The 25,362-nt window shown below is 41.4% G+C and overlaps 1 protein-coding gene across 2 annotated transcripts in view; it reads right to left on the bottom strand.

The window, feature by feature from the left end:
* Positions 1-25,362, bottom strand: part of DNAH3 (dynein axonemal heavy chain 3) — an 827,768-nt gene that overhangs the window by 56,079 nt on the left and 746,327 nt on the right. For both annotated transcript variants that reach the window (XM_073591059.1, XM_073591058.1), the window contains exons 53-56: positions 21,790-22,015; positions 12,974-13,218; positions 9,481-9,597; positions 2,092-2,246 (exon numbers count right to left, since the gene is read on the bottom strand). In XM_073591059.1, the coding sequence (XP_073447160.1) occupies positions 2,092-2,246; positions 9,481-9,597; positions 12,974-13,218; positions 21,790-22,015 (743 nt within the window). The remainder of the gene's footprint in view (positions 1-2,091; positions 2,247-9,480; positions 9,598-12,973; positions 13,219-21,789; positions 22,016-25,362) is intronic.

The following is a 25,362-nucleotide window of genomic DNA, read 5'->3' as shown; positions in this document are numbered from 1 at the left end:
GAAGTTGCTGAAGAAAAATCACTGAGATCCCAGGTGTGCAACATTAAAGTAGAACCAAAGGCATTTCATTTTATTTTGGATAGAGTAAGGGAAGGTTATACCCCTGTCAGTTTTTTTGTTTTTTTTCATCCACCTCCATTTTGTCTCATTGGGGAGATTTACCTTCACTTCCCATCCCATAACCAAAAGAGGAAGGGAGAGGAATCCCTGCAAATTAAGGGAGTCCATAGCCCCAGGGCCCCGGAACTAGTGTCCTCATTGGAAGATATCCTCTCTATTACTGTTCTGGCGATTACCCAAAATTTTCTTTTACTTTCACTTTTGATGATAATGGCAAACAGGACACATGGAGAGGGTTAATCTCCCTAGTGGGGGCAGAAGTAGCAATAACAACCTAACAGGGGTTCTAACCCACTATATTCAAAACTAAAAAAACTGTTTTGCCCTTAGTTATACTTTAACAAAGAGAGTACAGAGAGTATAGGAAAGAGTATACAAAAACACCAAGCAATCCAAAAAGCAGGCCATGGTGAGTTAGTGAATACCTCATTTTGTGGGTACTGGTAGCTGTGCTAATTATCAAAGTCACTCTATCATGGCAGAAGTATGGGGCCTGCCATTGCAGGCCTTCTGAAAATGCTGGATGCCTGGCTGTGTCTGACCTCCGTGTGTTTCATTCACAGTCCTAAAACAAGCATGCTATAAATAGGTTTCAGAAAAGTTTTAAAACTACCTATTTCTATACTTGTTTCTGGGTCAGCAACTCAGAAACCATTAAAATCAAAGTATCAGAATAACAGCCAGGGAACCAATATTCTCAAAGGAAAGTGCAGCAATGGAAGCTTCCATTAATCTCTCGTGACATTGTGCCTTTAAAGTGGTTGTAAACCCTTACAGACCACTTTAACCTACAGGTAAGCCTAGATTAAGGCTTACCTGTAGGTTCAAGAAGTATCTCCTAAACCTACACGGTTAAGGAGATATTTTCCTAAAAAGGGGCACCGATGTCTACGGTGCAAGCACACCGAGCATGCCGTGAAGGCTAACATTTCGTCATTGACGGCTCCCGCGCGCATGCGCCTGAGTGACGTCATCGCTGCTCCGGCCACTCACAGCTCCGGAGAAGCGATACCTGGAAGGAAGATGGACGATTTGTGGAAGAGGGGACAGTGGTGACATCGCAGGCGATGCATAGTAGCCCATTATGCTTTACCTTTGCAGGGAAACTAAGAAGAAGTAAACCCATCAGGATTCCCCATTCGCTATCTGATGAGCCTTGTTTGACCTTGTGGTCATCGTTGGAGGTGAGTGGCCAATCTATAAATTTTACAATCGATGTTGAATTGATTCTTTGTTTTCCTTCTATCAAGCTACTGTTCTATGAGACATCCACCTCTATATAAACTGATTCCTACCATTGGGTTTTACTTGGACTTTTTTTTGCATTTTATTTTAGTTTAGTTTATTTTTGGGTTTTATGTTAACAGCACATTATATTGAATAAGTGCACCACTCCCCTTCCTTATATATAATATTTCCTATTGTTCTGTTAACATTTTATACAATACTGTTGTAATCAATTGTGAATTTATGATGAACTATTATGGTTATGTTTTTACTACAATTTCCCTATTTCACATTTCCTAAAATGCAATGTTATTTGTACCACACGATTAATGTGTGCAGCCCTGATCTTTGTAGCTTTGATGAAGAAAATGTACACAAAAAAAGGATTATCTCCTCCCAACTTTTGAATAAAATATCTCCTACTATCAAGACAGAGACCTCTTCCTTTGGGGATAAGTTGGGCCCTCACAATTGATTATTCTGCTTTGCTAGGTAATTTCAAACAAAGGGAAAACGGAGAAGACCAATCTCAATTTTTGCAGGAAAAGTCCAGTTTTCTATATAACTTTAGCTTTATTTATCTCTGAATCTGCTGCTTGTTTTTTGTCATACTTTTCCCAGGACATTTAGAATTTAGAATGCAGAAATAAACTATCTTTTCAAGTCCTAATTCTTTCCTGACTGCTTGTTATGTCAGCAATTTAATGAATAAGTTAACAGTAAGCTCATGTATAATTTCAGTACCTGATATGTGCCATATGGAGGTATATAATAAAGGTCTCCGGGGGAAAGTCTGTAGTTATCTTGCTGTATATCCTCATTGTAGAATATGGAAAGCAGGGACAGAAGGAGGCGCCTGTCCTTGTCATCGGTTACTCTTCCACCATAGTTACATTCCCCTGCAAAGAAAATTAGATTTACACTTTGCAGGTACTTTGTAAACTTGCTCCCTCTTTCTACGGCATGTAGCGTGGACATTGGTTCATATACATCATGTTGGTCCATTTAAACTTTTGAACACAATGTTTCTGCTGTTATCTTTTTTTTTTAGCTAGAAAGCCTCTGTGAGCACTTTTGTTGCTGGTTTAATTTGGTTATCAAGGGTTTGACGTTCCTAATAACGGGCTAAGAATAATCATCGTCTCAAGGTCGAGAAAGTCAAACCCTTCGTGACAAAGTGAAAACAACTTAGCAGCTATAGGGGATGGTTTTCTAGTTAATAAGGGCAATTGCGGATACCTTTGACACAGATTTTCGTTAATGGATGTAATGTGAGGCACATAGTATGTTTATTTGTAATGGCCTTCAGCTAAGACATTGCAGAAGTCAAAGGCTAATAGTCTTAGTTGAGCCCACAGACTGAGACTCTTTATATACCCAGTAATTTATGCATACAGTAACTCTGTCTGTATCCTTATATTTTATTAGATGTGCCCAGGTGTTGAAGAGCAGCTCTAATGTGCAGCTACAGTATCTCTGATGACTACACATGAACATTACAGTGGTTTTACAAAAGTGCACCTGTCATAAAGATGAATTGTAATACATAATAAAAAGTGTGAATATGAATTAACAGGTGCTTTACACCAGAATAATTGCATATTTTATTTTTGATATTTAAAATACAACGGAAAACTTATAAACACGTTCTTAGCTTTTCAAGCAAATGCTTGTGATACCCATCAGCATGAGTCTTTCCAATGTGCATAATTACGTAAAGTTAGGAATATGGATATGCCACTACAGCAAAAGTAGGACAAAAGTCCAAAAATGAGGGAGAGAGGTAATGTAATATAAATAAATCATAACTAAATGACTGAATTTGAGACCTTTTAAAAATATCGAAGCAACAGTATTACTAATGTAGCACTAACTCTTGGTGGAGCTGCTGGTTTAAGCGGGCTTGTTACCTTCACTCTCCTTCCCTCTGATTTACCGGCACCGGGTCTAGGGTTCCGTTGAGCTTACCTCTGGACGATACACGCACCAAAACTTGAATACGTTTTCAATGCTTTATTAAACGATTTACTAAGGAAGTAGCAGGAAAGAGGCAGAAGGGAAACTGCAGAAGAAACTCAAATATCTTCTTATGAAATTCTTGATAAATGTCCTGGTAGAATTTGGATATTATAATAGGATGCACTCCCCTCGTGGGACACACTCTTTGCTCGCCTGGATAGGCCTCTCTCACTTGCCTAGCAGCCAGTACGTAGCACGAACAAAAGTCTCTGCCACAGACTTATTTGGGATAAACCTGTACAATCCTCTGCCACAAGATGTATTAGTTTTCTGCAATGAACGTCAGTCACAGTGCTTGAACCTTTAAGCCAACCCGGCAACACTATGCTGTATAGTTACTTTTTAGGATACGTCCTCCAACCGAGTCACCAGGCCCCTCTCCAGACCAGCACTCTGCATGATCCTTCCATGACGGGTCCTCCTCTGGGATCTCCTCGGTGGTCCAGCTTCTTCACTCTGGATAGACAGCTCAGGACCATTCCTCGGCTGCAGTGGCAGGCCCCTGACTAGTTTCTGGGCCCACCCCTGCGCCGCAGCGACGTGGGCCTCCGGAACAGAGGACCACGAGATAGCTCTCTAACACATACCTGTCGGCCAGGAGGGCCAGCAGGTGGCTGTAAAAACTAACCCCACAATATGGCGTCTGTCCCATAAATACCCTCGCCCAGAATGCAGCTCGGAGGACCACCTCCACCGAATTGTCTCCGGGACAGAAGAGCATCCATACGCTTCAACACGTTGTCTTTCCAACACTGACTAGTGATAACAGCGACACCCACCGGTCAGTATGGAAACACACACAACGTCAGCCAAGCTGAAACAGAGGCAAACCTAACCTATTTAACGAACAAGTTACTAAATTTACCTAACGTATGGTAGATCGCAAATCTACCAGCGCTACACTAATTATATTTTTAAATAAAATGTAAGTTAAAATTACGTATTGATTTTTTAATCTGTATTAAACAAAACTGACCAAATAGAAGACATTTAGTTATGAGGTACTGTATGTGTCAAATGTTAGGGTTAGGAAAAAAATGAAAACATAAACACTTTATGCAAAGAGCACTGTATTACTTTTGGTACTTTTCCAGGACAAGAAAAAATACAGTGGAACGAGTAACGCGGTTAACTAGCGTTTTGAAAGACGAGCAACTTTTTCTTTAAAATTCTGACTCGGTTTGCGAGTGTTGTCTTGCAAAACAAGCAGAATTCAAGCTAATGGGGTGTGCAGTACCGCATTTGGCCAGAGGTGCGGGGGCGCTGGTGACACTCAGAATGGTTCGGAGCCATTCTGAAATACTCGGAATCACTCGGAAACACTCAGAAATACTCAGTTCCAGAGTGTTTCCGGGCCTTTCCAAGGCTTTCCGAGTTCAGCCAAGCTGTCCCCGAGTATTTCCGAGGCTCTCCAGCACCCCCCCACCTCTGGCCACATGCGGTATTGCATGCAATAGAAGTCAATGCGGAACGAATTATCTTTGTTTCCATTGACTTCTATGGGGAAACTCGCTTTGATATGCGAGTGCTTTGGATTACAAGCATTCTCCTGGAATGGATTATGCTCATAATCCAAGGTTCCACTGTACATTACATTTTCTTATGTTCTGTATCTTCATAGAAATCTATCAGTATGCTTGTTTTTAAGAACAAAACAGTAATGAGTTGTGTTCTATATTTTGACAAAATTAAATGCTCTTTTTATGCACAAAATGTACCCATTAACCACTTGCCGACCAGCCGCTGCAGTTTTACTGTGGCAGAATGGCATGGCTGGGCGAAACAACGTTATGTAATGTCGCTTCGCCCTGTGGCCACTTGGGGTGTGCGCGCTGCTCGCCCCCGGAGCCGATGCGAGTGCCCGGTGGTCTCGATAATTGCCAGGCTCCTGCGACCGCTCGCGACACGTCAAGAACCGGTTCTCTGAGGGGAGAAGAAACTGATTGTTCATACAAAGTATGAACATTGATCTGTCATCTCCCCTAGACAGTCCCACCCCCCCTTCAGTTAGAACACAGAGAGGGAACACAATTAACCCCTTGATCGCCCTCTAGTGTTAACCCCTTCCCTGCCAATGACATTTTTACAGTAATCAGTGCATTTTTATAGCACTGACCTTTGTATAAATGCCAATGGTCCCAAAAGTGTCCGATGTGTCCGCCATAATGTCGCAGTCCCGATAAAAATTGCACCTCGCCGCCATTACTAGTAAAACAAAAAAAAAAAGATAATAATGCTATAAATCTATCCCCTATTTTGTAGACGCTATAACTGTATACGCTTATTGCGATTTTTTTAACCAAAAATTTACATAAATATTACATATCGGCCTAAACTAAGAAAAAAAAGCTTTTAAAAAAAGGGGGATATTTATTATAGCAAAAAGTACAAAATATTGTGTTTTTTTCAAAATTGTCGCTCTTTTTTTGTTTATAGCGCAAAAAATTAAAACCGCAGTGGTGATCAAATACCACCAAAAGAAAGCTCTATTTGTGAGGAAAAAAGGACATCAATTTTGATTGGGTGCAGCGCCGCACGACTGCGCACTTGTCAGTTAAAGCGACGCAGTGCTGAATCGCAAAAGAATGGCCTGGTCATTCAGCAGCCAAATCTTCTGGGGCTGAAGCGGTTAATGCAGTGTATTTCAGCAAAATGTAACATGAACATATTCATGAAAATCAATCATTTTGTAACAGATTAAGATTTAAAAATGTGGATGAAGGAATGTATGCTTATGTAAGCATTTCTTAAATGTTTTCTTGAAAACTGAAGTATTGTTCGCACACAGAACTGTATAAATAATTGCATAACTCTGGGAAATAGTGTATCCAGCTTGCACCAGCACAAATAGTAAATTTGATTTGCATACTTTAATTAAAAGATTTATACTTGTTCCCAGTGGCGCCCCGTGCATTGTGGGCGCACGGGCACCGCCCCCCTATCCCTGTTGCCACCTCCCTATCCATGCGCCCGGCCCCTTTCAGGACGCCGGACGCATGGACTCCTATGACGGGGGCGGGAGGGGGTGCATTTTTTTGAAGCACCTGATTAGAGCCAAAGGCTCTAATAGGCCTGGGCTCGGTGCGCAGAGAGTGCGCCTTGATCCCACCCAATTGTGTGACCATGGCGAATGAATATTCGCTAATTTAACACCGCATTGCCTCCCCGCCAATCAGGAGGCAGGTCAGTGATGGATCGTGGGCCGGGGTGACCCGCGATCCATCTGTGGGGTGGGGAGTTTGTGTGATGTCCTGCGATTCATCCACGGGGGGGTGGGTGTAACACTGGCAGCATTTGATGGGCACACTGGCAGCATATGATGGGCAGACTGGCAGCATATGATGGGCAGACTGGCAGCATATGATGGGCAGACTGGCAGCATATGATGGGCACACTGGCAGCATTTGATGGGCACACTGGCAGCATATGATGGGCACACTGGCAGCATTTGATGGGCACACTGGCAGCATATGATGGGCACACTGGCAGCATTTGATGGCACAGTGGCTGCAATTGATGGCACAGTGGCAACATTTGAGGGCATAGTGGCTGCGTTTGATGGGCACAGTGGCAATGTATGATGGCACAGTGGCAATGTTTGGCACAGTGGCAGCATTTGATGGGCACAGTGGCTACAATTGATGGCACAGTGGCAGCATTTGAGGGCACAGTGGCAGCATTTGAGGGCACAGTGTCTGTGTTTGATGGGCACAGTGGCAGCATTTGATGGCAAAGTGGCTGCAATTAATGGTTTTTTTTCAAAATTTTTTTGTGCCCCCCCAAAAAAATTTGGAGCACCAGCCGCCACTGCTTGTTCCATGTTACAAATAGTGACCAAATGTAAGGAGTTTTTACACTTTGAGATACACTATATTGTCAAAAGTATTGGGACACCTGCCTTTACACGCACATGAACTTTAATGGCATCCCAGTCTTAGTCCATAGGGTTCAATATTGAGTTGGCCCACCCTTTGCAGCTATAACAGCTTCAACTCTTTTGGGAAGGCTGTCCACAAGGTCTAGGAATGTCTATGGAAATGTTTGACCATTTTTCCCGAAGCACATGTCTGAGGTCAGGCACTGATGTTGGATGAGAAGGCCTGGCTCGCAGTCTCCGCTCTAATTCATCCCATAGGCGTTCTATCGAGTTGAGGTCAGGACTCTGTGCAGGTCTTTTAGGTTTCTTCACCCCAAACTTGCTCATCCATGTCTTTATGGACCTTGCTTTGTGCACTGGTCCAAATCGTTTGTTGGAGGGGAGATTATGGTGTGGGGTTTTTTTTTCAGGGGTTGGGCTTGGCCCCTTAGTTCCAGTGAAGGGAACTCTTAAAGTGTTTGTTAACCCAAAAAACAACAAAAAATAGATATCCTGGTCCCTTAAAGAAGATTACATAGCACAGTGCTTGTGCTATGTAATCTGCCCCCCTCTAAACTGTAAAAAAAAAAAAAAAAATCCTAAATCCTGAGCCTGCCACTTCCTGTATCCCCTCTCTGCTCTGACCATGAAAATCAGGGCTGTTGAGCCCTGATCATCGTTGTTTGAGATGTCCTTGCGTCATCCGCAGCCCTGCTCTACTCTCATCTCTCCCCCTATCCATCTGTCAGCTCCTTGTTGTGTGTCTCCGTCTCCACCCCCCCACCGCTATTAGTACTAATTCAAAACTTTGAAATGGTCACTGGCAGCCCCTCTGTGATACTCAGGCATAGTACACAGTATATGTATATTTATTGGAGCTGAAAAGCGGCTGTGAGTCACGTGACCAGCCTGAAGATAGCTCTAAATAAGTATTTACAAGCCTCATTTTCAGAAAACACATATACAGTGTGCTATGCCTGAGTATAATAGAGGGGCTGCCAGTGACTTATAATTGTGCCTTAACAAACACTTTAAGGCGTCAGCATACCAAGACACTTTGGACAAGTTAGAGTTTACACCTCCTCTTCAGCATGGGAATGAAGTCATGTGATATATCACATGACATGCAGAAAATCAAAGAAAGTCCACCCTCCCAAGTGGGCTTCCATACTAATAAGGAGATCTGCTCTCAGTGGGCACATGTCCCTCCCCTCTTTTCTATCCACAGTAGGCTACCATTAGAGGGAGGAGCAGATAGCTGGGCAACAGAGCCAGAGGAGCCTACAGGAAAATCTGACATGTCCAAGGGAAAGTTAATTCTCAGGTGATGAGAAGGGTGAAGCATCCCACCATACAGAATATCTCCACCGCAAACTTTCACATTAAAACACGGGAGTAGCTCCCCCCCCCCCATCATTATCCCAGCTCTGGAATTCATCTTAATGAAACTCTGCTAGCTGGCCTCTGTGTCATTTACCGCGGTATTTGAGGACTGAAAGGACTATCTGTAGCTTCTAGTACTTCTAGTATACTGCACCTTTGCAATAAATAAAACAATATTAAAACCAAAAAATGTGACATTGCAGCTTACCAATCAATAGATGTGGTGGCTGCATTAGTTTTCTTTTTCTAGGCTTTTTCTTCCTCTCCATTTTCCCTGGTGATCTAGCCAGCAATAAATCACCTGTATTATACAGACACCATCTCTGGATGAATGAGCACAAGGCACAGATTTGAACAGCAGCACTGTCACTCTAGGGGGAGGGGGTGTTGGAAGTACTAGCAGTATTAGATACACTAACAAAGTGAAGCTGAACTCCAACTAATACTTTATAATTAGTTAGAGCAACAGTTTCCTTTCTTTTTAGGATAAAGGTTTTACATAAATAAATAAAAGCTGCCAGTGGTAAACGGGCTGTCTCATCCCTGTAACTGCAAGAGAGCTTTTACTAAACAAAACAAACTAATACAGCCATCACATCTAAGAATTGGTAAGCTTCAACATAAAAAATGTTTGATTTTTGGGTTTAATACTGCTTTCATTTAGTGAATGAAAAATGTGCAGAGCTGTGGAAACACCAATTTACCAACACTAGTGAAAAAGGAATGCACTTTAAAAAGTAAAAATTGGATCTGTCTTCAGTCCCAATTTTTTACACAACTACATTGTTAATTTGGAATCCATTAAAAAATAAAATACACACAGAACCTTCAGGGTTGTTAAAGTAATATGGGAGTGCTGGATTGTGCTGGATTACCTGTCAGGTAAGTAAGAGCCTCAAAAGGAACCGCTTCATACTCATTGAGGAACATCTGAATCTGCCTCATGCTGATTCTTAGGTCTGATTCATTGAACTCATATGAGATATTCCAACCTGTTAGAATTAGGAAAGAGAAAATGAAAATCACATTAGAAAGCAAGACTTCAAATAGATGCATGTATAGAAGACCAAATCTTAGATAACTTATGTAAATCTTCATATGAATACACATGTATTGTGTTTTAATTGAAATACATGGGATGTGCACATTGTTATGGCCAGGAATTGCAAGCTGCACCATGAATGCATACAAGTAATGTATCCCTAGGCCAATAAAAAATGACAGGCATTGGCCAACAGCAATTATTTTTGTAATCTGTTGTAATGGAAAGAGACAATGCTGCTATGTAAATATGCACGTGCCTTTAACCACTTCAGCCCCAGAAGAATTTACCCCCTTCCTGACCAGAGCACTTTTTGCTATTCGGCACTGCGTCACTTTAACTGACAATTGCGCGGTCGTGCGACGTTGTACCAAAACAAAATTTACGTCCTTTTTTTCCCTCAAATAGAGCTTTCTTTTGGTGGTATTTGATCGCCTCGGCGGTTTTTATTTTTTGCGCTATAAACAAAAAAAGAGTGATAATTAAAAAAAAAAAAAAAAAAAAACACATTATTTTGTACTTCTTGCTATAATAAATATCCCCATTTTTTTTTTTTTAAAAAGCAATTTTTTTCTCAGTTTAGGCCGATATATATTCTTCTACATATTTTTGGTAAAAAAAATTGCAATAAGCGTATATTGATTGGTTTGCGCAAAAGTTATTTATAGCATTTTTATTTTTTATTTTTTTTTTTACTAGTAATGGCAGCGATCTGCGATTTTTATCGTGACTGCAACATTATGGCGGACACATCGGACAATTTTGACACATTTTTGGGACCATTTGCATTAATACAGCGATTAGTGCGATTAAAAATGCATTGATTACTGTAAAAATGTCACTGGCAGTGAAGGGGTTAACACTGGAGGGCGGTGAAGGGGTTAACTGTGTTCCCTGGGAGGTGATTCTAACTGAAGGGGGAGGGGACTGACTAGAGGAAGTGATGAATCGTGGTTCCTAGCTAATAGGAACACACGATCTGTCACACCTGTTAGTACAGAACAAGGAAGTGTATGTTTACACACACTCGTCCCTGTTCTGTGTCTCCTGGTCACGATCGTTGGTGGCCGGCGGTCATCGTGACCGTCAGCCACGAGCATCGGCACCCTGCACGCGCCTGCTATCCCGACCCCACGAGCCGATGTATAGCTATGAGGGCTCGCGCAGAGGAGCCGACCTGCCACAGTATAACTGCGGCGGTTGGATGGGAAGCGGTTAAAGACCTGAAAAGTTGATGGACTTAAAGCGTATCTATGGTCAAAATGTAGATTCATATATTCATTTCAACTTTTGTTTTAATTATTTGTAACCCACACCTACTACTGTGAATGATCTTGAAGTTTGTAAAATTGCTTACGCTACATCACACATTTCACAGAGCTTGCCCTCCGGACTACAGAGGTGCAGAGAAGAGTAGTATCAGGAAGTGAAAAATTGTTGCTTGTGGGCAGCAAGGTACCATGGGATATATAGTCCGCATAAATTGAAAGTAGGGGAGAAGCTGAAAAGTATGTAGGGAATCCAGTAAGTTGTGGAAAGAGATGGCCAGCAGACAAGAAAAACTTGCAACATGAAAGGAGAATTTTAAAGCAAGCTTATCTTGTTTTGTCAAAAATAACTTTTGAACAAACAGAGACATTCTGCATTCCAATAGCATCACATGAATCCTGATTTATTAAAGCAAACAATCACTATGAAGTCCCTGCCTTTGCGAGCTTCCCTCTAACACATTTCACTGGAAATGGGCTTATGTATAGAGATCCCCATGAGTAAGCCCTTTCGGGTAAAACTTGTTAATGGGGAGATCCTAAAGGTGAGGACTTCATGGTGATTGTTTGCTTCAGTAAATCGGATCGATGCGATATCAGATTGTGGAGAATGTCTGTTTGTTAATGTGTTGGAGCATGGATGGCTTCCTGATTCTCCTGCTCCCAGTGCTGAGACCAGAGTGGGGCTTGGGTTGGAGGAGATTCATTCTATCTATATACCAAAAATAGCTATTGTTATGATGTTATAACATGAAAGTGTATGCTGTGATCAAAGAATTCCTTTAAACTTTCTTTCTTCACAAAGGATTCTGGCCGTGCTACCTGACAAGTCTCCATTCCCTAAACAGAGCCAACATCTGAATGATCAGCCCACACCAGCTACCCATAGTATATGATTATTCACAGCCCCAGTCCAGCTGCTCATGACACAAGATAATTCACAGCTTATTCCAACTGTAAATTGTGTGTCTTGGAGTGAAATTCTGATTCATCTTCAGTGTTATGTGTGTCACACACCTTGCAAAACTCTCATTTGGCTGTCCAGAATTGCAGGTGCAAGGGTCGCCAATATACCTTTTCTAAACAAAATATTTGTTGTGTAGATTTTACAAATGTATGATTTGTATTATATATTATATTGGGTACATGCTAATAAATATAAGTCTACAAATAAGTATATGCTGTATAGATATCTCTAAGAATATGGATACAAAACATAGACAAATATAGTATAATGCTAAAAAAATAATAATACAACAATTAGTGCAACATATTTAAATCACAAACAAATCTGTGATAATTATCTCCAAATATAAAATATAAAAACATAAAGAAAGAAAAAAATCCATACAAAACTCCCAAAGGAGTCTAAAGCTGGATACACACTATACAATTTTCTTTAGATTTTTTTTCCATTAGATTTACCAAAACCATATAATATGAGGTCAAACCTAAACACTTACGATCTTTCAATTTGTATGGAATCAGGCAGGCCCTTGCACTACATAGTTGAAGGTAAATCAAAAGTAAATTGAACAACAAAAGTTTTATAGTGTGTATCCAGCTTAATTCTCTCAGTGCATGGAGGTTTGCTCATACAAAGTAATGCTGAGCCAGATATGGAGACACAAGGACCTTCCAAAGGGCACTGGTACTAAGCTTGGCTTAAGGGTAGGCAATGATTGTTGAAAAGACTAAAGGAAGGGGGACGTAGAGATATCAATGTAGAATATGTTTCTTTTTAATCAGGGGAAATGGTGAAAGAAATGAAAAAGGTGTGACAACATTTTCAGTGTAAAGGCTGGTGTGTTTTTTATTTTTTTTTCACATACAAGGACACTCTTACCTTCTACTTCAGTTTATGACTGGTGACTGAACCAACTGACATACTGAGTGGTACACATTTCTATATGAAGTACAGTATCGTTTTGAAACGATGGCAAAGCAAGCAAATAAATTAAAGCATGTAAAACATGACTATTGAATACATTTCACAATATTAGCTTGAAATGAATATTTACTAGAAACACAACACGATTTTGACATTAACTCCCATACCTAATGGGCCAAAGGTTCTTCTTTCTTGAACTAGAGCATGAAAGAAGCACAGGCCAAATAAGAGTTTTTGCCACATCCTGGGGTTCTGGCAGCTGCTGAAGAAGACTGGGTCTGATATAGGATTGTTCAGGTATGATCGCAACAGATTGGCCCTCAGTCCTTTAGGGGGTTCATTGGTCATTTTTATACCATTCTGGAGGATGCTCACAGGAAATTTGTCTGAAGGATAACTAGTTAACCAGAGCCTGAAAGAGAAATCGTTGATATGCATAATAAAATAAAGACATTTGCATTTATCAATAGTAACCAATCATATTTTAATTTGAAATGAATTCTTGGTTACTGTGCTTGGCAGTTTTTTATTTATATTATTTAATTTTTGTACTAGTTTTTCCTCCATCTTGAACCAATGCTTTGTAAGGGATCAGCACACACAGATGGCAATACAGGCAGAGACCTCAACATAAAATCTCCCCACACGTGGGTACTTTAAACAGGACACATTTTTTTTGTCTCCTGGCCAGGTAAAAGAAACCTAGAGTGAAGTGATGGCAATAGAACTTACCCACTCCTGTCTTGGCCGGACTTCAAAGCCCTACCTAGACAGAAATACAACTGCCTGTCTATTCTTCTGTTTTCCTCTGAAGCCCTTTAACTTACAAAGCAACAGATGCACGTCCTTTATCATCTATTCTGTCATTTGAAGCCCTTTTGTGACAACCATGAAAATCAAATAAAAAACCTTCATAATATTAAATTTCCTTATTCCTCTGCATATCAGTGAACATTTTCAATCCTGGATTACAGTTAGAGAGCCTCTACTGGCTTCTGAGTATAAAAAAAAGTTAGATGCCAGTGTGAGTGGCCTACTGATAAATACAGATCCTACAGATAAATCCTACTCCTACAGCCAAATAAAATATGGGTACACTCTTTTTAACATATGTAAGCTACCATAGCTGACCTCTGCCTCTAAAGTTACCAGTTGCTTGGCTGTCATGCTTGTGTAATGACTACAATATTATCTGATTTACTGATTTGTAACAACTACAAAGATAAGAAATCTTGATTTTTCCTTAACATGTTCTGCTTGCTTGCTTAAGTTTTGTGACTCAGAGGTAAGGAAGCCACACACAGCCAAGTAACTAACATTTTCAGAAGGAGACCCCATATTTCTTCCATGGCAGATGTACTTGAAATGAATAAAGGTAATGAGACATGCAGCAGAATCAGTGACTTCAATTGGACTCAGAGACAGTCACTCCATGCCTTTGCCTGTTCAAAGATCCCACCTCCCATCAGGACTGCACCAGCCCACTGATATTTTTGAGAAAGCCTTAACCTGTTAAGGAAAAGTATTACCTATGCCAGTAGGAAGCAGTGAAGGGTGTGTAAATTGCTAAACCTCTTTTTCAGACATTCAGTATGTGAAAGCAAAAGATTCACCTGGACTCCACAAAAAAAGTCAAACTTCTTTTCACTGTGTAGCCGAGCGCCAAGAGCCACTTTACTGTACACAGCAGCCAGGGACTCTGTATACTGTGCGAGCTGGCTGGCTCTTCCCCCGCTGGTGCAGTGTGTAGTGGCTGGAGTGGGGCTTGGTTTCTATGTGCTGCTTTTTTCTCTCTTCCCCTCCACTTGGACTGCTGTGTTTAAAGACTCCTGCGTGACCGGACAGCTGGGCTGCAGACAAGAGTGGGCCCTGTCTCAATCCCCACTCACTCCTCTGCTCCTCCCTCCTGGCAAATGAATTGGATCCTATCAGAGAGCAGGAGAGAGGGAGCCAGTGGAAGCATCAGTAAGGACTCACTGTGCAGGTGCTATGGATGATGAGAATTGTAGTTCTGATCGTGGCAGTCCTGGGAAGAGAGTGACAGTGACAGACCTGCGGTTAGGGTCTGTGCCTCACAGCCGAGGACCGGAGCCATTAGAGATGAGCTAAGAGGACTTGTTACTGTGCCTGTACCCCATGTCAGGGAGACAGGATGGATCTGCACCTGGGCCTACTAGAGCTGCCTTCAGATAATTCATTGAGAAAGTCGCTGCATTGCCATGGTCCAAGCTGAGAGACTGTAGTCCCGTGTGAAGATCTGGGACCTGATTGCTGGGAACTACTGATTGCCAAGCCTTTGTGGCCAGATTAGCTGAATTACATGTCCTAAACACCCGCCATACTCTGTTAGCCCAAACTGAGACTGCTCCCACTTAGCTGCTTATCCTCTGTTATCTACTAACACTCTTAAAGGGACAGTGCACCACCTAAAGAAGGGCCCCACTGAAAGCTGGCCAATGTTGAATATCAGGCACGTTCAGGCGTACCCCATTCACTAGAGACGCAAACACCCATGCACTATAAAGGTTACATACAGAGTGTGTGCACAAGGAGCAGTTTCCCTTTTATTAGCTAGTTGATGTCACTACAGAGACTCTAGTTGCATCTGTTGTTGTTTAACTTAATGTTGCTATAGCCTTTGAGTGCCAGTAAGTGGGTCATTGACCAAAGGGCCTTTATGTCTGTATAATTGTCTGTTTGCTGATTTATACCAAGTTGGTTTGAATTGCCATAATATTTTCAATTGATTTACCACTAAGCAGTTTGTGACCTTATTCTTGTGTATTCTAAAAGGGTGGTAGACTGCTAATCCATAGGTCCACCAAAGTTGATGGCTTTAGTATATGACCAAGTGTGTCAGTGGGGACTGAGCAGTGTAGAGAGTCATGGCAGAACAGAGGAATCATCTTCACCAGCGTCTCCTGCGGGGATCAGCGTTACAATGGAAAAGCACAGGAAAAGTCTAGAAGTAGTTAGCCTAGAGAAATGAATTGAAAACCAGTACAGAATCTAGGTCCAAGCACCTTCCTTTTTGCCCTGACCTAAACTGCTCAGCTTTGATATACTGATGATAAACTGAGTAGCCACAAACCATAATGTATGTGCAAGTTTCACAATATATAACTGCCAGTTAGGCCTCAAGCACACAGGGTGTTTATACAGCCAATTTTAGCAGCGTCAGGCATTTTTTTTTACAGCCTAACCACTTGCCGACCAGCCACTGCAGTTGTACTGCGGCAGAATGGCTCGGCTGGGCGAAACTATGTTATGTAATGTTGCTTCACCCTGTGGCCACTAGGGGTATGCATGCCCCCTGCTCGCCCACGGAGCCAATGCGAGTGCCTAGTGGTCGCGATCACCGATGGGCTCCCGCGAACGCTCGGGGCACACGGAGAACCGGGATCTGTGTGTGTAAACACACAGTTTCCGGTTCTCTGAGGGGAGAAGTGACAGCGATCTATCTCTTTCCCTACACAGTCCCTCCCCCCTTCAGTTAGAAGGGAACACACACTAGGGAACACATTAACCCCCCTGATCCACCCCTAGTGTTAACCCCTTCCTTGCCAATGACATTTTTACAGTAATCAATGCATTTTTATAGCACTGATCGCTGTAAAAATGCCAATGGTCCCAAAAATGTGTCAAAATTGTCCGAAGTGTCTGCCATAATGTCGTAGTCCATATAGAAATTGCAGATCGCCGCCATTACTAGTAAAAAAAAAAAAAGAATAATAAAAATGCCATAAAACTATCCCCTATTTTGTAGACGCTATAACTTTTGCGAAAACCAATCAATATACGCTTATTGAGATTTTTTTACCAAAATTATGTAGAAGAATACATATCAGCCTAAACTGAGGAAACAAATAGTTTTTTTATATATTTTTGGGGGATATTTATTATAGCAAAAAGTAAAAAATATTGCTTTTTTTTCAAAATTGTCCCTCTTTTTTTGTTTATAGTGCAAAAAATTAAAACTGCAGAGGTGATCAAATACCACCAAAAGAAAGCTCTATTTGTGGGAAAGAAAAGGACATCAATTTTGTTCGGGTGAAACATCGCAGGACCGCGCAATTGTCAGTTAAAGTGACACAGTGCCGAATCGCAAAAAGTGCTCTGGTCAGGAACGGGTAAAATCTTCTGGGGCTAAAGTGGTTAAAAACGCCTTTCCATGTTATTCTATGTGTCCATGCACACATAGGCTTTTAAGAGCTTTAAGTGGCATTGGCATTTTCAAGCTGAAAAAAACCCAGGGCCAGTGCAGAGCAGCAGCGTTACAGCTGTAAAAACGCCTGATGCGGCTAAACGTGTGTTAACGCTGTGTACGGCGTTAAGCCGCGTCAGGCATTTTTAAACAGTAGTAATTGGTAATTGGGAGTGGAAAATAGAAGAGTGCAGAAAAACGCTGCTAAACAGTAACCCGGCTAAATGCGCATTAACTCCAATGCAAAACGCTTCTAAAAGCGCGTTTTTACAGCCGCTTTTTCCTGATGTCGGTACTGGCTTTGCAGCTCATTTTTTAATGCCCTGTGTGCATGAGGCCTTAGGGGCACAGAATAATATATTATTCACAGAAATGGTTACACTTCCTTCTAGGATATCAATGTGCTTATGTTGTGTGGCCATATTAAACATTGATAAACCTTAGAGGATATCATTTTTAAATGTCTTGTATGATTTGCTTGTGCTGCAGCTCATCAGAAGACATCTGTAGTTTCATTAATAAGCTCAAGGCATCCATGCTCTATTACATAAGCCTTCTTTAAATCACCAACAAAAGCCTTGGAAAAAAAATTGGAAACTAGGCCATACCAATCCTCAAAAAAGCAACACATCATTAAAGTGAAATATAATCCAAAACTTTTTTCTTAGTTTTGTATAGAGTAGAACGTGACAAGGTGCAGAGTTATGCCGCGTACACACGGGCGGAATTTCTGACAGAAAGAGTCTGATGGGAGTTTCTCATTGTATATTCTGACCGTGTGTATGCCCCATCGGACTTTTTCCGTCGAAAATTCAGACGGACTTAGATAGAAAACATGTTCTATCTTTTTCTTATGGAACAAATTACTATCGGAAAAACTGTTCGTCTGTATGCTGTTCCGACGCACCAAAAACGACGCATGCTCTGAAGCAAGTACGAGACGGAAGCTATTGGCTACTGGCTATTGGTCTTCCGTTTTCTAGTCCCACCGTATGTGTTGTACGTCACCGTGTTCTGGACGGTCGGAATTTGGTGTGACCGTGTGTATGCAAGACAGCTTGAGCGGAATTCCGTCAGAAAAACCTTCAGAGTTTATTCAGATGGCAAAACGGGTCTTGTGTACAGGGCATTAGGCTTGTCTTGCTGTCTGCTTTACCTTTCCCTTATGCCCACCTCATTTACCACCAGTGCATTGTTGTGAGCTGAAATTCTCATTAGTGCATTATACATCTATTCATAGAAATAATCCACTAGAAAGACAATGTCACTGTCACTGTGACACTGTGGATTCTCCAAAAGAATATATGGAGGATTGGCCTCTGAGAGGAAAAACAGGCAATCACAGAAAACACCCTGGTGGTCAAAAGGAAGGGAATCAACAAGAATGTTCAGCAGTCAGCAATACAAATCTGACAGAAGGCCTAAAGATCCTCCACTGGGAGAGAATGCAGCGAAGGAGTTGGTCATGTGCTGCTGGAGAGTGAAAAGACAGGAGGTTGCTGGTCGTGGACTAGGGCAAGGGTTCATGTATGAATCCTCATTTCTTTCTCCAGAGCCAGGAATGGCAGTTCATACCCTTTTCATGATGTGTAGTGGTGCATCTGTTTGCAGCATGATGCATTTCTGTTAATGGGTGGGCCAAAGGGTTGGTACTTAGTGGGAAAGGGTGCGAACTCCAGCATACATACAGTAAATAATGGCAGATGGCATTTGATATTTTCTTGGTGGATTACCTTGAAACTGGGGATAGAGCTGGGGATAGACAACATACCATCAAAAGGACAGAATTTTAAAAAATGGGGAACCCAAAATGATAGAAATGCTGGAACACAAAAGGACAGCAAAAGCCATAGGACACAGAGTTGAGGCACTATACAAAGACCAGAATATGAAAAAGTGTATAGTGTTGAATGCAGCAGACAATATTGTGGAAAGATGCATCATGTTTTCTTTAACACATCTACAATACAGAAAATCCCTATACTTAAATGTTTCTAGATTATGTTTGAATAGTGGCCTGGTTTGTTAAGACTCCAGTCCATCAAGTAACATAAGCAGGTTTGACTGTTGCTGGTAGGAACCCATCCATGTTACTTCTTGGAAAGGTCCCAAACAAATAGGGGATGTTTATTTCTCTTAGAACTTCCTTTTAGACCCACAAGAAAGAAATAATTATAAAACACTGCAGAGCCATGTAGACCCAGTTTAGATTAAGAACAAACATTTGCAATTGCATTCATGCCATTTTTTGTTAGGGTTCATTCTTGCTACTGTCATGTGTTACATGTGTACACATGTTGCAGTGCAGACGGACATGCATTGCAGAGGAGTGCAATGCTAAATGCCCTGTTTTTTGTGCCATAGGCGGCACAATTAAATAAATGGGCAGCCCTAACCTAACACACGTTAGTGTGCATGTCTTTAAGTGGTTGTAAACCACTGAAATGAACAAAGCATATTCTTCTATAGTGTATATTTGTCTCTATGCAAAGCACCTAGTCTGATTTCCGTGTTCTCTCTCATTCCTCTACTATCTGCACGAGTCACTTCTGACCACCAATCCCAGGAGACAGCCCCACCCCCCCCCTCCAGCATACAACAGGTAATTGACAGCCTTAGCTGTGCACGTTTCCTTATGAGACTGTGTGGAGGGGGGGTGTTCTTTCCCTCCACTCAGGGCTCAGATTACACTCAGGTCCCTCCTCTATGCTGTGCAGTGTGTGACATCAGAACCCTGCCCCCTTCCATTTGGAGCCCAGAAATACTTTGCAAACTCTATACTTTTATTGACTGTAGAGGAGGAGAGTCTGAAGATATACAGGTATGACTTATGTAATATGCTTTGCTTCTTGAATAAAAGTAATCTTTGTTTTTAACTGTAATATTTGTGTAGTCTATAACTCTACCAACAAAATCCAGTTTTTTGTTTTTCCCTTTAACGTTTTTGTGAAAAGAATGGGAGTTGCAACAAAGTATATAATGTTTTATTGTTTAATTATGCAGCCTAGTTAAAGTGAACTAGTGAAGATAGAAATATTGCACCAATACTGAGTTGCAGCCAATGAAGTCTGGGAAGTCTGCATTCTCAACCTATATGCTTGTTTCAAAATGGTTAGTCACTAGGTAGTAAAGACACGATCAGGCTGCAAGGCAGGTTTCCCTCTCCTTCTATTACCCAGCTTTTAGACCCACCTCTAGATTGCTGGAGCACTATTCAACTCAGACATTATTTACAGATGTTTTGGAGAGCTCACTGCACCCCACGTAAACTCAGAAATTTCAAATTGATTTGCAGGAAAGTAGAACAGTCTAGGCAAATGCTCTCACTCCTATATGGTTACCTGGCAGAGCCCACTGATGACCCGTACCCAGCGTTCGTGCACCAATGGTAATCACATGTGGAATCCAGTTAATGCCACAACAAGCTGAAAAAATACTCCTTTTAGCCCACAAATCATCTAATGCAAATCAGTACCAGGAAGTTGGGTACAAAATACTCTATATGCTACTGGGTACTTTACATGCTCCACAAAATGGATAGTAAAGTTCCACACACGTGACAGCATTGCAATAGGGAGATAGGTAAGATGTCCCATATTTTCTGGTAGTGTTCCAGCTTAAGGATTTTTTGGAGGACGTGAAGACCACCATTAAACACTTTGCCTCTGCTGATTTTAGTGGGAAATTGGCTGCCTGCTTACACCACTTGATGGAAAGACCCATCCAGAAATAGAAGAAATCTCTCACTATCCACTTACTTAATGCGGAAAAAGCCTGTGTTCAATCTATGTGGAAGCAGACACAACAGCTGACTAGAGTCTTGTGGTATTCCAAAATCAATGGCATCCATCATATGAAAGAACTGACCACCACTCTCAACAACTCTGGGGAATAGTTCAGTGATAGGTGAAGGCCCTGGAGATACTTTACTTGTACTGATGGCTATCTACAGGAACTGACCTGTTCTGGTTTAACATCGAGTTGAGTCACCCATCGGCCTCTTTTCAGCCCGTTGGCCTATTGCTGTAACTCCTCCCTAGGGAGTAATCTGCTTGCTTTTTCTTTATCTATCTATTCCTTTTTGCTTTTTCCCCATACATCTGTCCCTTAATAGTCAACGCTTTAAAAGTCTTCACTTTACCCTAAATGATATACAACATGTTTTGATAATTACATGCAGCTAGTGTACTGGTTATGTGAACCTTCTCTCTTTTGTTCTGTGTATCACTCTTTCATCATAAGTTCTGTTCGCTCATATATATCTGGGTTATGGCCATCACTGGTCTTTAGGAAATCCTAGTGTGTTGAGCAGACCAAGTGATCTGTTGATGGTGTTCTGTGACTCACTCTACCTTTTTGAAATTATCTTCTTTTGTCTTCTCTACTTTTACAGTAATTGTCGACTTGCTGCATTTCTATTCTATTGGATTATGTTCATTATATGCAGTGTTGTGACCTATCCACAATAATAAATTAAAAAAATAGCAGGATCAGGGCAACGATTTGGCATTAACTGCCTATCTTTCCCCATAAATTCATTATGAATGCAATACGAACTCAATGCAACTCAGGGATAAATTGAAAGGACTCCTTAAGCACTGGAAAGCATATTGCATTTGACTAGCTTTTATGTCCCAAATGCAGTTTCTCTTTCTATACAAGCCCTTAAAATAAGTCAGGAAAGGCAGCATCCATACTTCTATCCACAGAGGCTCCCTTTAAATTGTTCCACCATTGGTCCACAACTGCTTTAACATGGCACGGACTAGGGCTCCATACCTGAACTTATCATTGGTATTTTCTGGTACAATAGTCTCCTCGCAGATCTTCTCCAGAGTGGGCATCCAGCTGGTGGCAAGGTGACAGTTCTGGAGGACCACCCAGGTCCCATCTTTTATGGCCTGATTGATCATCCTTTCTGCTATGGGCCCTTGACCCTGCCCGAGTGATATGGTCTGGATGTTTTCCCCTCCCATGTCAAGGTCATCTGCAAATTTTAACAAACCTAAGAGAAGAAAAATATGGAGTTTTAGATTAAAATCCAATTTTGTTAAACTATGGATATACAATATATAATTGCTATACAAGTTACTTTGCAATTTAACAATGTTTGCCAGAAAGTCCTTCTCCATGGCACTCACATTGATTACAAGATTTTCCTTTCCTGGCTTTCTATTTTCCTAGAAGTCTGCACAGTGTAAAAATTCAAATCAGGCATACTTAGCAAAGTCCAATGGTTTACTGGACAAGGGGTTTCATTTTTTGACAGCTTTACAAGTAGTTTTTTTTATACATGATCTCTAAATTTGTTATTACATTGCAGCCTACATTTGATATAATAGGCCTGTTGTGCTACGCACTTGTATTTTCTCCTGTTAGCCCCATTTCTGGGTGAAAGGCCCCAATGGAAGCTGACCTGTTTCCTGCCTGAGCTCAATTGGCCTGCTGGGAGAGGCTAAAACTGTCAATTACAGTTTTTTTATGTGATTTTAACAGCACTTTTGTATTTTGAGTGTCTGTCATCAGCACTGAGCTTAGGAGAATAGATAGCCTTATAATGTTTGCTCTGATAGGGAGAGAAAACAAATATATAAAAAATCAAGGACCCCTCAGAGATAAGTCCCCTGCATTATAACAATTCAAGATTGAAGAGCAAAGCGTTTGTTAGGCCCCTTTCACACTGGGGCGGTGGGGGCGTCGGCGGTAAATCGGCGCTATTTTTAGCGCCGCTTTACCGTCGTTTTAGCGGCGGTATTCGGCCGCTAGCGGTGCAGTTTTAACCCCCGCTGGCGGCCGAAAAAGGGTTAAAACCGCTTGCATAGCGCCGCTACAGCAGCGGTATAGCCGCGCTGCCCCACTGATTTCAATGGCCAGGAGCGGTGAATACACCGCTCCTTCACCGCACCAAAGATATTGTTTGCAGGAGTTTTTTTTCTCTCCTGCCAGCGCACCGCTTCAGTGTGAAAGCCCTTGGGCTTTCACACTGGAGAAACAGCAGCGGCAGTTTTAGGTCGGTTTGCAGGCGCTATTTTTAGCGCAATAATGCCTGCAAACCGCCCCAGTGTGAAAGGGGCCTAAAGGCTATTTTTTTCTAATTTAGAGTATGATATTTTTGGTTGCGGTTTTTGTCCATGTTGGGCTGCTATTCACCCTGGTCACTTTTGTAACTAAGACAGAAAGGCTTTTGGAAATCCAAAACTTTAGTTGGAGACAAATGTTTCGGTATCTATGGGGGAACTCCACACTTTGGTGAGATTTACTATAATTTCCTGTTACTTCCCCAGCAAGGACACAAATGGAAATGCCCCTTGCAGAATACATAAAAAAATAACCTGGGTTTTTAACAATCCCCTCATCTAATTGTAGCACCCTCTAGTATGTGCCACTAGAAGTGAGTTTAAGAAAAAGGAATGTTTCCTGGCCCAAGGATAAACTCACAGAGTCGCAGGGCCACAGGGAAGCAGAAGGAGAGATGTTATGCTGTTCACTCCATTTGTGGTACCTTTGTCAAGGGACCGAGTTCTTGCCTGTAATGGGCCTTTGCTGAATTAGCAATATACTGCTAGTTCCACCAGGAGTGAACAGCAGGTGCTGTACAGAGGAACCGAGTTTGCGCAGAAGGAAGGAAAAAGAAGATGTGTAAATAGGGAGGAAGTTGTCCCTGTGTTTGAACTTTTTCAAGTTGGGCATCCCATAATTTTCTTACCCCATCCAAGTTATCGTCCCTTAACCACTTACCGTCCGGCCACTGTATAAATATACGTGATCAGTTTGAAGGTGGATATCTCGGTAACGGCAGCAGCTGCTGCCACAACCGAGGTATCCATTCTTTAGGGCCGGCGTTTCTGTTTACGATAATGGTGGTCTCTGTGGCGGATTCACCGCGAGATCACTGTTATCGGCGGCGGGAAAGGTGCCACCCCCCTCCCTCCGCTCTCCACCGCTTACCGGAGCCGTCGGTAGCGGCGGAGGTGATCGGGACCTTTCACGTCTGTGGTATGGAGACGAGTGAGGGGAAGATGGCCCCCACCCGTCTCCATACCATAGAAGGGCAGAAGCAACGTCATAACGTCAGCTCCGCCCATACGTTTTAAAGGCATATTTTTTTGTTGTCATTTTTTCAAATTAAAATTATTATTTTTTTTTTTTTTTTTGCATTTAAGTCCAAATATGAGATCTGAGGACTTTTTGATCCCAGATCTCATATTTAAGAGGACCTGTCATGCTTTTTTCTATTACAAGGGATGTTCACATTCCTTGTAATATGAATAAAAGTGATCCAATTTTTTTTTTTTTAAAAACAGTGAAAAATAAATAAAATAAAGTAAAATAAATAAGAAAAAAAAAATTTTTTTTAAAGCGCCCCGTCCTGACGAGCTTGTGCGCAGAAGCGAACGCATACATGAGTAGCACCCACATATGAAAACAGTGGTCAAACCACACATGTGAGGTATCGCCGCGACCGGTAGAGTGAGAGCAATAAATCTAGCCCTAGACCTCCTCTGTAGCTCAAAACATGCAACATGTAGAATTTTTTAAACATCGCCTATGGAGATTTTTAAGGGTAAAAGTTTGATGCCATTCCATGAGCAGGCGCAATTTTGAAGCGTGACATGCTGGGTATCAATTTACTTGGCGTAACATTATATTTCACAATATAAAAAAAAAATTGGGCTAATTTTACAGTTGTCTTGTTTTTTTATTCAAAAAGTGAATTTTTTCCAAAAAAAGTGCGCTTATAAGACTGCTGCGCAAATACGGTGCGAAAAAAAGTATTGCATTGACCGCCATTTTATTCTCTAGAGTGTTAGAAAAAAAAATCTATAATGTTTGGGGGTTCTAAGTAATTTTCTAGCAAAAAAACCTGTTTGAAACATGTAAACACCTACAATCCAAAACAAGGCTGGTCCTTAAGTGGTTAATAAAACAACAAAATAAGCCAAGGACTGATTTTCTGTGTTGGAGTGAATGAAGGAAATGCTAAGTGACTTGCTGTGCAGCAGTGGGGAACCCTAACTCAGCAGCTCTTATGAGTGGTGTGCTACATAACTGAAACGAAAAAAAAAAAAAGAAAACATTTTGGCTGTACATACACTTTAAGATAATTACAGGATAACCATTAATTCTCTTTAAGGGGCATATACTGGATAAACTCATTGTGTTATGTGTTTACTATTTAGGCATGAATGATTATGTTATGTAATGAACTATATATACCCTAATTATTATTGAATGTGATTTTTTTTGTTTAAAAAATACCTTTAACTGTATTGTCATCAGAAGTTTCTCTCCATCACATGGCATGAATACATATTAGTATGTGTCAGTTAATTTGTCTAGAATTCTTTAACT

This window comes from Aquarana catesbeiana, linkage group LG06, assembly GCF_042186555.1.
Source record: "Aquarana catesbeiana isolate 2022-GZ linkage group LG06, ASM4218655v1, whole genome shotgun sequence".
NCBI lineage: Eukaryota > Metazoa > Chordata > Amphibia > Anura > Ranidae > Aquarana > Aquarana catesbeiana.
Note: the sequence above shows the minus strand (reverse complement) of the source record. Positions and strands in the feature narration are given on the sequence as shown.